General features: G+C 40.9%; 1 protein-coding gene across 1 annotated transcript in view; it reads left to right on the top strand.

Annotated features, from left to right (window-relative positions):
- The window catches only part of CDC23 (cell division cycle 23), a 25043-nt gene that overhangs the window by 4480 nt on the left and 6183 nt on the right, over positions 1-14380 (top strand). Inside the window, exons 3-9 of the mRNA XM_008059288.2 lie at positions 1215-1352; positions 5440-5482; positions 6005-6110; positions 6216-6348; positions 8749-8926; positions 9012-9109; positions 9868-9949. Coding sequence (XP_008057479.1) covers positions 1215-1352; positions 5440-5482; positions 6005-6110; positions 6216-6348; positions 8749-8926; positions 9012-9109; positions 9868-9949 — 778 coding nt within the window. The remainder of the gene's footprint in view (positions 1-1214; positions 1353-5439; positions 5483-6004; positions 6111-6215; positions 6349-8748; positions 8927-9011; positions 9110-9867; positions 9950-14380) is intronic.

The following is a 14380-nucleotide window of genomic DNA, read 5'->3' as shown; positions in this document are numbered from 1 at the left end:
GGGGGGGAGGGGGATGGGATTAACAGTAGCAAATATCTGTCGGGGGATGGGAAAACACTTCTTATCTACAGGGTGCCTGAATGAAACGTCATTGTACACCTAACCCTTAACTGTACCCCACAAAACCATAATAAAAAATACTGATTAATGAAAAAAAAAAAAAAAAAAAAGAAGGATCACCTAAGCCCAGCAGGTCAAGGCTGCAGTGGCCGTGAGCGTGCCACTGTCCTCCAGCCTGGGTGACAGAGTGAGACTCCAACTGAAAAAGAAAATATATATATATAAAATGTGTTAACAATAAATACAAGTTTTTTTTTTCCAACTTTTTATTTTGAAAAAAATATTTTAGAAAACAAAGTTTGCTTTGCATGGTGGCTCATGCCTGTAATCCCAACACTTTGGTTGACCAAGGAGAGAGAATTGCCTGAGCCTAGGGGTTTGAGATCAGCCTGGGAAACTTGGTGAGACCTCATCTCTGTAATAAATCAGAAAAATTAGCTGGGTGTGGTGGTGCACGCCTGTAGTTCCAGCTACTTGGAAGGCTGAAGCGGAAGGATCACCTGAACCCAGCAGGTTGAGGCTGCGGTGGCAGTGAGTGTGCCACTGCACTCCAGCCTGGGTGACAGAGTGAGACTCCTACTCAAAAAAAAGAAAAAAAAGTCTATGGCCTTGCCTGGTAATAAAATAAATACTTAAAAATATATCATGTGCCACTGCACTTTAGCCTGGGCGATAAAGTGAGATCTCGACTAAGAAAAAGAAAAAAAAAATGTGTGTGCGCACGCGTGCGCACCATGTTAGGATTTGGGAAGAAGGATAATAATCTTTTTTTTCATACATCTTGAGTTAATGAATATGCTTTTTTTTTTTCCCGAAGTCAGAGTCATACTCTGTTACCCAGGCTGCAGTACATTGGCATGATCCCACTGATCACAGCTCACAGCAACCTCAACCTGGGCTTAGGCCGTCCTTCTACCTCAGCATCCTGACTAGCTGGAACTGCAGGTGTGTACCACCACGCCCAGCTAATTTTTTGATTTTTTTGTAGAGATGAGGTCTTTCTATGTTGTCCAGATGAGGTCTTGCTGTGTTTGAGACTGACCTCCCAAAGTGCTGGGATTACAGGCATGAGCCACTGGGCCAAATATTCTTTTAAAATTTGAACTTTTGTTGTCCTGTTCCCAACCACTTATATAAACTTATCTCTTTTCTAGGAGGATGCTCAGGATATGGATGCTTACACCCTGGCCAAGGCCTACTTTGATGTTAAAGAGTATGATCGGGCAGCACATTTCCTGCATGGCTGCAATAGCAAGAAAGCCTATTTCCTATATATGTATTCCAGATATCTGGTGAGAGCCATTTTAAGATGTCATTCTGCTTTTAGAGAAGCATCTGTATTTAGAACCAAGTGGGAAAAGTCTAATGTTTTTAAATAGTGTGGCAGTGGGTCACTGAGTGAATGTACTTTATAAATACTTAACAATAATTTTAAAGAGATACAGTGGAAAAAAAGATGGTGTAGAAGAAAATATTCTTAGGAATGACTAACAGGATGATTAGTACCACCTGACTATGGCTTTAAGATTCTTCATGCCTGTGACTTGATATTTTTGTGTAAGAATTAAGTTAAAAAGTCTGGGCTGATTTTTAAATTTATAAGCTCAATTATCATTTTAGTTTATAGTATATTTGTTGCGTTTGTTTTATGGCTATTACAGATTATAACTCTAAAGAATAATGCAAGTAAAATAATTTAATACTGTATTGAATAATTGAAGTTTATTTTCCTATTTTAATTTGGAGCATTAATGTACTTTTCTACTTTTTCTTAGTTGTTATCTTCTATATAAACAGATATTTAAGCCAGATGCCTTGTGTTTATAATCCCAGCACTTTAGGAGGCTGTGATAGGAGGACCGTTTGGGTAACACAGTGAGACGCCATCTCTACAAAGAATTTTTTAAAAAAATTAGTCACCAGGCTCAGTGTCTCAGCCTGTAATCCCAGCACTTTGGGAGGACGAGGCGAGTGGATTGTCTGAGGCTGTGGGTTCAAGACCAACCTGGGCAACTTGGCGAGACCTCGTCTTTACAATAAATAAAAAAAATTTGCCATGCATGGTAACACGCCTGTAGTTCCGGCTACTTGGAAAGCTGAGACGGAAGGATCGCTGGTGCACAGCAGGTCGATGCTGGGGTGGCCATGAGCATGCTACTGCACTCTAACTCAAAAAAAAAAAAATTAGTCAAGTGTGGTGACAGGCACCTGTAGTCTCAGCTACTTGGGAAGCTGAGGCAGGAGGATCACTTGAGCCCAGGAATTTGAGACTGCAGTGAGCTATGATCATGACACTGCACTCCAGCCTGTGTGATGGAGGGATACCTCGTCTTTAATAAATAAGTAAATTGATTTATTAAAAATGTATACACTTTTCATTTCCAGATATAGCTTGAGTATCACTTATCTGAAATTCTTGGTACTGAAAGTGTTTTGGATTTCTGATTTTTTTGTATTTTGGAATATATACATTTTTCTTACCTGTTGAGCATCACTAATCTGAAAATCCAAAATCCAAAATACTCTAGTGAGTGTTTCCTTTGATTGTCATGTCAGTGCTCAAAAAGTTGTGGATTTGGGAGTATTTTATATTTCAGATTTTTTTATTTGGGATGCTCAACTTGCTTAATCATAGTTTGTATTTGCCAAGTATGATAGTTTCTTGCAGTTATGGACTATATTTAAGTCACTTTATTTTTCCTTTTTTTTTTTGAGACAGAGCCTCACTGTGTTACCCAGGCTGGAGTGCAGTGGTGCAGTTATGACTCATTGCAGCCTTGGACTCTTAGGCTCAAGCCTCCCCATTATCCAGGGTTATAGGCATATGCCACCACTTCTGGCTAATTTAAAAATTTTATTTGTAGAGAAGGAGGTTTTGCTATGTTACCCGGGCTGATCTTGAACTTCTGGCACCAAGCAATCCTCCCGCCTTGGGTTCCCAAAATACTGGGTTTACAAGTGTGAGCTACTGTGCACAGCTCTGATTTTTTTTTGAGTTGGAGTCTCACTTCATCACTCAGGCTGAAATGCAGTGGCACACTCATGGCCACCCTAGCGTTGACCTGCTGGGCTCAGACAATCCTCTCACCTTGGCCTCCCAAAGTGCTGGGATTATAGACTTGAGTCACCACACCTGGCATTTGTCTTTCGGTGACTGGCTTATTTCACTTAGCATAATGTCCTCAAGGTTCATACATGGTGTAGCATATATGAGAGTTTCCTTCCTTTTTAAAAATAATATTTTATTAATAAATAATCATATTTTATTTATCCCCCATGAGCTTAAGAATGATATTCTGAAGTTACGAGATTTTGAGATTTAAAACATTACTCCTTTTTGTGTGTGTGTGTCAGAGTCTTACTCTGTCACCCAGGCTGGATTGCAATGCCATGTTCACAGCTACCACAGCTTCGACCTTCTGGGCTCAGGTCCTTTCATCTCAGCCTTCCAAGTAGCTTGAACTATAGGTGTGCACCACCATGCCTGGCTAATTTTTTGATTTACTGTAGAGATGAGATCTCACCTAGTTGCCCAGGCTGGTCTTGAACCCCTGGGCTCAGGCAGTCCTCTTGCCTCCATCTCCCAAAGTTCTGGGATTACAGGCGCGAGCTACCACACCCAGCTAAAATGTTAATCTTTTACATTTAGTTTATACCTGTGTAGAAGCACTATTTAGACAAATTATGGTAGAATAAGATTATACTGCCATGCACCTTAGACCACAGTGGAAAAAAAAAAGCAGCATTTACTGAGGTTTGAGAGGGAAACAGTTCGTTAGGGCTTATGTTTAAAATGCAGAAAAAGAAAAAGTGAAACCTAAATATTTTAACTTTTTATTTGAACATAATTTCAAACTGACAGAAAAGCCACAAGAAGAATAGTACAAAGAGGCTCATGCCTGTAATCTTAGCACTTTGGGAGGCCAGGGTGGGAGGATTGCTTGAGCTCAGGAGTTCAAGACCAGCTTGGGAACCATAGTGAGACACCCTTGCTACAAAAAGTTAAGAAAGAAAAGGAAAAAAAAGACTAGTACAATAAAAGACCTATGTATCCTTTATTCAGATTCACCTATTGTGAGTATATTATCCTATTTTCTTTATCATGTCTCTCTTTTTTTCTTTCATTCCACACACATGCACACATACAGTTTTTTTCTCTGAACCATTTGAGAGTTGATTGCAGATATTATCATGCTTTATCCCTAAAATTTTCAATGTATATCTCTATAATATGGATATTTTGCTTAAATAACTACAATATAGTTATCAACTTCAGTAAATTTAACATTGATACCACACTTTAATTTACCAGTGAATTCCAGTCTTGCCAATTGACCCAACAATGTCTTCTATAGTATTTCCCTCTCATTTCCTGTAGGATCAGGAATTACAATAAATTGTCCTGTCTCTTTAATCTCCTCTAATCTGGATCAGACTTTATTTGTCTTTTATGACATTGACGTTTTTTGGAGTTTATGGTTCTCCCTCCACTTTTTCTTCTCTTAAATTAATAGACTGTTTTTCAGGGCAGTTTTTGGTTTACAGCAAAATTGAGCATAAACTGTAGGCGTTCCCATATGCCCCTTTTCCCCTTCCCACACAGCTTCTCCCATTAGTAGTATCTTGCATCTGGGTGATGTATTTGTTATAACCAATAAAGTATCACTGAAACATCATTATCAACAAAAGTCCACAGTTGACTTTAGGTTTTACTTTTTGTGTTGTACATTCTATGGGTTTTGACCCCTTTTTCTTTTTTTAAATAGGATGTTCCTCATTTTGGATATGTCTGATATATCTTCAAAGGGCATTGCATCTGGTGTTATACAGTGTCTATAAGCCCCTCACTGCTTGTAGATCACTTAGTCAAGATGTCTATTTTCTGCACTGAGTAGTTACTTTTATTTCTCTTGCAACTTATCAGCAATCTGTGGGGATACACTTTAAGGCCATGCAAATATCCTGCTCCTCATTAAAAAATTTCCTCTAAATTTAATATCCATTGTTAATTTTTTATCTGAGGCACTCTGCTATAATATTGCATAATGTGGATTTTCTGCTGTGGTACTCTTTTTACATTTATTACTCAACACTTGGCATTGTACTTTAAGCAAGAGCCTTCTCTTTTCCCATTTATTTATTTTTTTAGTGTCAGCATGGACTCATGGATTCTTATATTTTTAATTATTTATAATTTATTACTGCCCTTTGGTGCTCAGATGATCCCAGATTTGGCCAGTGGGAACCCCTGAAATGTTGTTTAATATTAGTGACCAAAAGTAGATGCCATTTTGGTTGGACTTGGCCCTTTAGGTAGAATTGGGCTGCTAGTTTTAGGACAAATTGAAAAAAGACCTATTTGTTGATTTTCTTTTACAGTCTGGAGAAAAAAAGAAGGATGACGAAACAGTTGATAGTTTAGGTATGAATTTTTTAATTTTACCTTTTAACCTAAAAAGCAGGGTTGTGAACTTAAATGCCTGCAGGAGCCAAGCAGATAATATAAATGGACTGACTGTTGCAAATTGGAAAGCACATGGCTTAATCTCAGTTGAGTGGTTGTTACCAAGCTTTGACTAAGGAGTAATCTACCTTGGGGGATTCTAGACCTGATGTAAGACTTTCTTTCCTTGGCCCTTCCCTGTTCCCTGCAAGCTGAAGTTGGAAATTCAGATTTTCAGTTGAGGTTTCTTATTTTTAAACATTCATAGCTAATTCAGAATTTAAAAAAGAACTGTGTGGACCTAACATAATATGACTATAGACCCATTATCAGTTGCAATTTCTGGAATGAAGTTAATGGATTGTGTAAGATATCATGGGTGACTTGTGTTTGGGGGAGATTTCAGGTGTAACTTTGGTTGATGCTAAAGGGAATATCTATGTTTATGGAAATGAAAACTAACATCCTACCCTTAGGTCAGAGACTTTGTTTCTTTCCTAGGCCCCCTGGAGAAAGGACAAGTGAAAAATGAGGCTCTCAGAGAACTGAGAGTGGAGCTCAGCAAAAAACACCAAGCTCGGGAACTTGATGGATTTGGCCTTTATCTGTAAGTGTTAGAATAATTTGGAAATTTCTCTGACATATTCTCCTTAGTAGAAGAGAGATGTCATAAAGCATTAACTGTTCCTGTGATTGTTTCCTTTTTTCCCAGTTATGGTGTGGTGCTTCGAAAACTGGACTTGGTAAAAGAGGCGATTGATGTGTTTGTGGAGGCTACTCATGTTTTGCCCTTGCACTGGGGAGCCTGGTTAGAACTGTGTAACCTGATCACAGACAAAGAGATGGTAAATTGAGATGAGCTACTAAAACTATCTGCTTCAAGCCTTATGTAATTCTGTACTAATGTAGGGGTGAGGGAAGAGTTTTGCCAGACCTTCGGTATAGCCCTCGCTTTGCTGCACTTCTAGTCTCTTTTTACTGCTTCAGAATTTAGGTCTTCATTTGAAAGATGAATGACGCTCTTGTTTGGTAGTTGCTGTTAGATTTACATCTGGTTATATTAGAATATTACTTCATATTTATGTTTTGATATTCAGGTTTTACTGGAACTTGTTTTATAGACTAAATGTTATTATAGTTTCTCCTCTAATTCCAAACATGCTATAGGGAAGGTTCCTCTGATATCAAGGGTTATATTAAAACATTGTTCAGGGCTCTTCTGAGTTGTCATGGATTCTGTAAAGACTTAGAGATTTGGCTGGGTGTAGTGGTTCATGCCTGTAATCCTAGCACTTAAAGAGGTGGAGATGAGAGGATTGCCTGAGCCCAGGGGTTTGAGACCAGCTTGAGCAACTTGGCAAGATTGCATCTCTATAATAAATTAAAAAATTAGCTGGGTATTGTGGCACAGGCTGAGGCTGTGGTAGCTGTGAGTGTACCACTGTATTCCAGCCTGGGCAGCAGAGTTAGGCTGTGACTCAAAAAACAAAAAACCTTAGAGATTTTTTTATTAAGGAAATAATGCATATAAATTTTTAAAATAAACTGCAGTGATTTTATTAGTCATTATTAGGGGACATTGTCCAGAGTATTTATTTTGCTGTTTTTCAGTAGTTAACGGAGGCAACAACACACTTCCTTTTGTTAGTTCTAAAAAGCCAAAGGCTGGTTGATTTTCCCCCAATAATGACTGTGCCGCTAAATCTGTGTCTGAAATCTTATCTTTCTCTATTTATATTTACCTATCTCTAACTGCCTTCTAGACTTTCACTGAAAGTTTATCTCTCGACTCAAAATATGCAAAACCAAATTTCTCATCTTGTCTACCAAATTCTCTTTATTCTTCCCAACTTGATAGACTCTCACTAGCATCACTATTTCTGTCTTTTTTTTTTTTTTGAGTTGGAGTCTCACTCTGTCGCCCAGACTGGAGTGCAGTGGCCGCTCCCGGCCACCGCAGCCTTGACCTGCTGGGCTCCAGCGATCCTTCCACCTCAGCCTTCCGTGTAGCTGGAATTACAGGCGCGCGCTACCACACCCGGCTGATTTTTTGATTTATTGTAGAGATGAGGTCTCGCTGCCCAGGCGGGTCTCGAACCCGCGGGCTCAGGCAGTTCACTCACTTCAGCCTCCCAAAGGCGCAGGATTACAAGCTGAGCCACCAAGCCCGGAAGCATCACTATTTCTAAAGACTCCCTAGCCATGCCCGCTCGGTGGCTCAGCCTGTAATCCCGCGCCTTGGGATGCTGAGGTGAGTGAAATGCCTGAGCCCGCGGGTTCAAGACCTGCCTGGGCAACTTGGCGAGACCTCATCTCTACAATAAATCAAAAAATCAGCCGGGCGTGGTAGCGCATGCCTGTAATTCTGGCTACTTGGAAGGCTGAGGTGGGAAGATCGCTGGAGTTCAGCAGGTCGAGGCTGCGGTGGCCGGGAGCAGCCACTGTACTCCAGTCTGGGTGACAGAGTGAGACTCCAACTCAAAAAAAAAGACTCCCTAGCCTTGATTGACACCTCAGAGTCCTATTTGTCTTTTCTCTTTCTCTTATTCTCTCCCTTTATCTAGTTAGTCACAAGACATTGCCGTGGTTGCTTTCTTGTACACATCTTTTTCTCTTGGTTTTCTTTGGCATCTCAGTTATCATCTCAAATTTGGATTACTTATAAAATAGGTACCTTCTATCTAGTGTTCTCATTTTTTTATACTTTCTTTCTAAGCCATTATGCATGTTTCCAAACTCACTCTTACAGCACATTTGTCATCATGTCATTCTCTTGCTAAAAACTTGTAGTAGTATTGCATCCCGTTTTCTGTTGTGCTGTAGGAACTACCCTATTAGTTCAGTCTTTTTTTCCCACTGCATCCAAGTACCTAGCTTCTCCTCAATCCAAGCAAGTTTCCTCATTCTACTCATCCATGCTCTTCTTGACTGTTTTGCCTCAACTTATGTTGTTGCCCTCCCTAGAATAGTCTTTTTCTTCCTCTCTTTTTTCTATTCAAATCCTACCTATCCCTTAAGACTTAATCTCAAATCCAATATTTTTCTTTGAAGGCTTTCCCAACTAGGCTATTCCTCCCTATTGTGCTTAAAAGTCATATTCACTTAATTGGACTGCCCTGTGTTCATTATTAGATGCTGTAATAAAAATTTACTGATAAATTCCTTTAGACAATAAAGATAATTCCTGAATGTTTGTTTGGGAGATCAAATTATATTAAATGTGTCCCTCTCTCTCCTGCTGCCAGCTGAAGTTCCTGTCTTTGCCAGACACCTGGATGAAAGAGTTTTTTCTGGCTCATATATACACAGAGTTGCAGTTAATAGAGGAGGCTCTGCAAAAGTATCAGAATCTCATTGATGTGGGCTTCTCTAAGAGCTCATATATTGTTTCCCAAATTGCTGTGGCCTATCACAATATCAGAGGTGAGTGAATAAGGACAATGAAATGCCATCAGACCCTGAGAGGCGTACTATGTTGTTTTCTGAACTCCCTGTCTTCTTTCTGCAGATATTGACAAAGCCCTCTCCATTTTTAATGAGCTAAGGAAACAAGACCCCTACAGGATTGAAAATATGGACACATTCTCTAACCTTCTTTATGTCAGGGTGAGCTACTTTTCTTGTTTGGGCTTGATTAATAAGCTCTTTTGGACTGGGCACAGTGGCTCACACCTATAATCCCAGCACTTTGGGAGGTCGAGGTGAGAGGACTGCCTGAGCCCACTGGTTTGAGACCAGCCTGGGCAACTTGGCGAGACCTCATCTCTACAATAAATCACAAAACTAGCCTGGCATGGTGGTACATGCCTATAGTTCCAGCTACTGGGAAGACTGAGGCGGAAGGATCACCTGAGCCCAGCAGGTTGAGGCTGGTGGCTGTGAGCATGCCACTGCACTCCAGCCTGGGCAACAGAGTGAGACTCCTACTCCTAAAAAAAAAAAAAAAAAGCTCTTTTGTGCAATAATCTCCTGGGTTGGATTGTCACCCAGTTACATGAGCTACAGAAAAATAATTTAAAGTTTCTTTTTCAGCTGGGCTCGGTGGCTCAGCCTGTTATCCTGCGCCTTTGGGAGGCTGAGGTGAGTGGATTGCCTGAGCCTGCGGGTTCAAGACCCACGTGGGCAACTTGGCGAGACCTCATCTCTACAATAAATCAAAAATTAGCCAGGCGTGATAGCGCACGCCTGTGGTTCCAGCTACTTGGAAGGCTGAGGTGGAAGGATTGCCGGAGCCCAACAGGTCGAGACTACGGTGGCCGGGAGCAGCCACTGCACTCCAGTCTGAGCGAAAGAGTGAGACTCCAACTCAAAAAAAAAAAAAAGTTTCTTTTTCATGCTTAGACTATCTTTTTCTTTTCTTCCAGAGCATGAAATCTGAGTTGAGTTATCTGGCTCATAACCTCTGTGAGATTGATAAATATCGTGTAGAAACATGCTGTGTAATTGGTAAGAGTAAACTACATTTTTTCTTTTCAGATTTATCTTTGTTATGAGTAACACAGATGTAAAATTAATAATATTAGCTCTGCTTGGTGGCTCAGCCTGTAATCCCAGCACTTTAGGAGGCTGAGGCCAGTGGATTGCCTGAGCTTGTGGGTCAAGACCAGCCCAGGCAACTTGGCGAGACCTCATCTCTACAATAATTGAATAAATTAGCCGGGTATGGTAGCGCACGCCTGTAGTTCCAGCTACTTGGAAGACTGAGGTAGAAGGATTGCTGGAGCCCAGCAGGTTGACGCTGAGATAGCTGTGAGTGTGCCACTGCACTCTAGCTTGGACGACAGAGTGAGACTCCCACTCAAAAAAAAAAATTAATAATACTAAAGTGCCAGCAGAATAGAATGTGAAAGTTTATTTCCCATCCCAATGATTGTTTGGTGAACATGATTCCAGAAAATTTTTCTGTGCAAATACTAAAAATGTAGACTGGGCGCGGTGGCTCAAGCCTATAATCCCATCTCTTTGGGAGGCCAGGGTGAGAGGATTGCCTGAGTCCATGGTTTCAAGACCAGCCCGGGCAACTTGGCGAGACCTCTTCTCTACAATAAATCAAAAAATTAGCTGGGCGTGGTGGTACATGCTGTAGTTCTAGCTACTAGGAAGGCTGCGGTGGAAGGATCATCTGAGCTCAGCAGGTCGAGGCTGTGGTCCATGAGTGTGCCACTGCACTCCAGCCTGGGCAACAGAGTAAGACTCCAACTCAAAAAAGCAAAAAAAAAAAAAGATTTTTCAGACCTATGAAAAGAGATGAGTCTGTTTTCCTATATCACGATGTCTCAATTTCAGCACCACTGACATTTTGAGCTGGATAATTTCTTTCATTGGGGGTTGTTCTGTGCATTGTAGGTGTCATGAGTATCCCCTCTCCCCAGTTGTGACAACTAAAAGTGTCTCTAGACATTTTCAAATGTCCTGTGGGGGGTCAGAATCACTCTTGGTTTAGAACCATGGCCCTATATGCTTGGTCACACTGTGTGACCTGATAATCAGTTGACATAGACAGATGAATGACCATTCTCGGATAAAAGTAAGTTTGGTTGGTTGTAATTAAAAGCCCAGGTTTCCTAGAGATGAAAGGAAGATAGATACCTGACTTGGATCTTGGTCACATTACATTGAGATCATATATTTGTACCCTTTTAGGTTAGGGTTATTAATAAACTGATGGAATTTTAATTCATCAGTCATTCAAAAATATTTCCAGCTCATGAGGAAGTTATGATCTAGTATGGGAAATAAGCATTTGCAAAAAATGTAGCAAGTCCTGTGGGAGCACAGATAAACATAGAAACAAATGATCTTAGCCGGGCTCGGTGGCTCAGCCTGTAATCCCGTGCCTTTGGGAGGCTGAGTTGAGTGGATTGCCTGAGCCCGTGGGTTCGAGACCCGCCTGGGCAGCAAGACCTCATCTCTACAATAAATCAAAAAATCAGCCGGGCGTGGTAGTGCATGCCTGTAATTCCGGCTACTCGGAAGGCTGAGGCGCAAGGATCGCTGGAGCCCAGCAGGCAAGGCTGCGGTGGCCGGGAGCGGCCACTGCACTCCAGTCTGGGCGACTGAGTGAGACTCCAACTCAAAAGAAAAAAAAAAAATAACAAATGATCTTTTCAGTATCAGAGCATTATAAATAAACTATAAAGTTCATTATGTTGAGAGAACTCCAGTATTCATAAAACATCTCTTTGGCATCCTCTGTGTGCCAGGTACTGTGCTTTGTGTTGCGGTACCTACCCTAATTTCCTGTTGATGAATACCAATGAGAAACAACTATAATTCGGGGGAATTGAGTGTTCTGAATGAGATAAACCCAGGACGCTAAGGGAATACATCAGAAAGTTATCTAATCCAGTCTGAGATTATTAGGAAAGACTCTTTGGAGAAGATGATGGTTGAAGGATGGGAAGGAGCAAAATAATTTAAGAAGGGAGAGTACGGCTGACTTGGAAAGGGCATCACAGTACAGAGGCATCAAAGTGTGCAGCAGACATTGTGCTGGAAATAGCTCAGTTTGCTTGAAGCATGGTGTGGGAGGTAGGAATGTACAAACGGGTCAGATCATCAAGAGCCTTTTATGCCTTTCTTAAAGTTTGAATTTCATTGTTAAGGCAGTAGGACTCCTCTGAAGGATTTTAATCAGAGGGCAATGATAGTGGTCGGATTTTTATTTTAGAATGATGACTGGAGCTGGTGGCATGCCTGTAGTCTCAGCTATTTCAGAGGCTGTGGCAGAAGGATTGCTTGATTACAAGAGTTTGAGTTCAGCCCCAGCAACATAGTGAGACCCTTCCTCTAAAAAAATAATTAATTTAAAAATTAAAAAAAGGATGACTGGACACAGTGTGCTGAGAGGATTAGAAAAACGGCAAGACTAGAAGTAGGGGGCCGAGCTCGATAGCTCACACCTGTATTCCGAGCACTTTGGGATGCTGAGGCAGGAGGATTGGTTGAGTCCAGGCTAGGCAACATAGTATGACCCTGTCTCTACAAAAATAAAAAAATATGGTGGGCATGGTGGTGCACAGCTGTAATCTCAGTTACTTGGGAGGCTGAAGCGGAAGGACTGCCTGAGCCCAGGAGTTTGAGGCTCCATGAGCCATGATCCATACCACTGTACTCTAGCCTGGGCAATAGAGAACCTGACTCAAAAAATAAATAAATAAAAATAATAAGAAGCTAGAGTTAGGGACACCAGCTAGAAGGGTATTGAAATAATCCAGTCCTGGGAATGACAACCTAAACTAAAGTATTGGCAGAAGGAATGGAGAGAGGCAATTGGATTTAGAAGCTATTTAGAAACTAGAACAGCCGGTTGTGGTGGCTCAATCCCAGCACTTTGGGAGGCCGAGGCAAGAGGATTGCCTGAACTCAGGGGTCGAGACCAGCCTGGGCAACTTGGTGAGACCTTGTCTCTACAATAAAAAAATTAGCTGGGTGTGGTAATGCACGCCTGTGGTTCCAGCTACTTGGAAACCTGAGGCAGAAGGATCGCCTGAGCCCAGCAGGTCAAGGCTGTGATGCCTGTGAGCAAGCCATTGCACTCCAGCCTGGGCGACAGTGAGACTCCAACTCTTAAAAAAAATAGAAACTGGAACAAACAGGAATTGATGATTGGGTAACTAGATTGGATAGGGGAGATAATCTTTTTTTTTTTTTTTTTAACCTATTGACTTGGAGGCAATTGAAATCAAAGAAAGCAGGATTCTGTTGCTTACACCTGTTGTCCCAGCTACTCAGGAGGCCAAGGTGGGATGAGCTCAGGAGTTCAAGTCTAGCCTGGGCAACAAAGTGAGACTCTGTCTCTAGTTAAAAAAGAAAAAGAAAAAAGAAAAACAGATCAAAGGAGACATACATATGAAGAGTAATTATTTAGGATTTTCTTTCTTTCTTTTTTTGAGATGAGGTCTCATTATGTTGCCCAGGCTTGAGAACTTCTGGGCTCAATCAATCCTCCCAATTTGGCCTATCAAAGTGCTGGGATTACAGGTGTGACCCACTGTGCCCAGCGTTTTTTTGTTTTAATAATCATCTAAGGTAAACTCCTTAATGAATTGGTTTTTTTCCTCAATATATCTGTTATGCTTAGTACAATTTCAGACATATAGTCGATAAATGTTTGTTGAATTCAGCCCACCTACCTTAAAAATTAGAGCAAAAAACATGTGACAAAAAATATACTTCATCCTTCATATTATAGGCAGTTCAGAGGAAATAAAAAGAAGAAAAAGGATGGAGAGAAGAAAAGGAAACTGAGGATGTGAGAGAATGAGACAACTAGAGTAGAATGATGGGAAGGATCTCCTGCTTGTTTGGTCCTTGTTTCTTTTGCTTTTCTGTCTTGATGTAACTTACTTCCTTTTGCATCCTTTCAGGAGTCATAATTTCTGTGAGCGAGGCAGATTTACACACACATATATATGTCAACATACACTGTAGTATAGCATAGCTAAGATTTGGACTCTGGAGCCAGGTTGCCCTAATTTTAGACACTGGTTCAGATACTAACTAGCTTTGTGACCTTGGACAAGTTGCCTGTTTGTGCTTTAGTTTCTTCATCCACCGAGAATGATAGTAGTAGACCCTTCCTTCCTACAGTTGTGAAGATTAATTATATAAAGCACTTACAACAATAACAATGTAAGTTACCTGGCACGTTGTAATCATTCGGTACATTTTAGCTGTTCCAACTGGTTAAAAAAAAATCTCATCTACTTCATCTTTGCCCAAAACTTGCCTGTTCTGCTTTTCCTAACATTGCCTTTGTAACCCTGACTCCTTTAACAGCTAGGCAACTTGCCGAGACCTCATCTCTACAATAAATAAAAAAATTAGCCAGGCGTGGTAGCACGCGCCTGTAGTTCCAGCTACTTGGAAGGCTGA

The sequence above is a fragment of the Carlito syrichta genome, unplaced genomic scaffold (genome assembly GCF_000164805.1).
Source record: "Carlito syrichta isolate Samal-C Ts95f unplaced genomic scaffold, Tarsius_syrichta-2.0.1 Scaffold303986, whole genome shotgun sequence".
Classification (NCBI taxonomy): Eukaryota; Metazoa; Chordata; class Mammalia; order Primates; family Tarsiidae; genus Carlito; species Carlito syrichta.
Note: the sequence above shows the minus strand (reverse complement) of the source record. Positions and strands in the feature narration are given on the sequence as shown.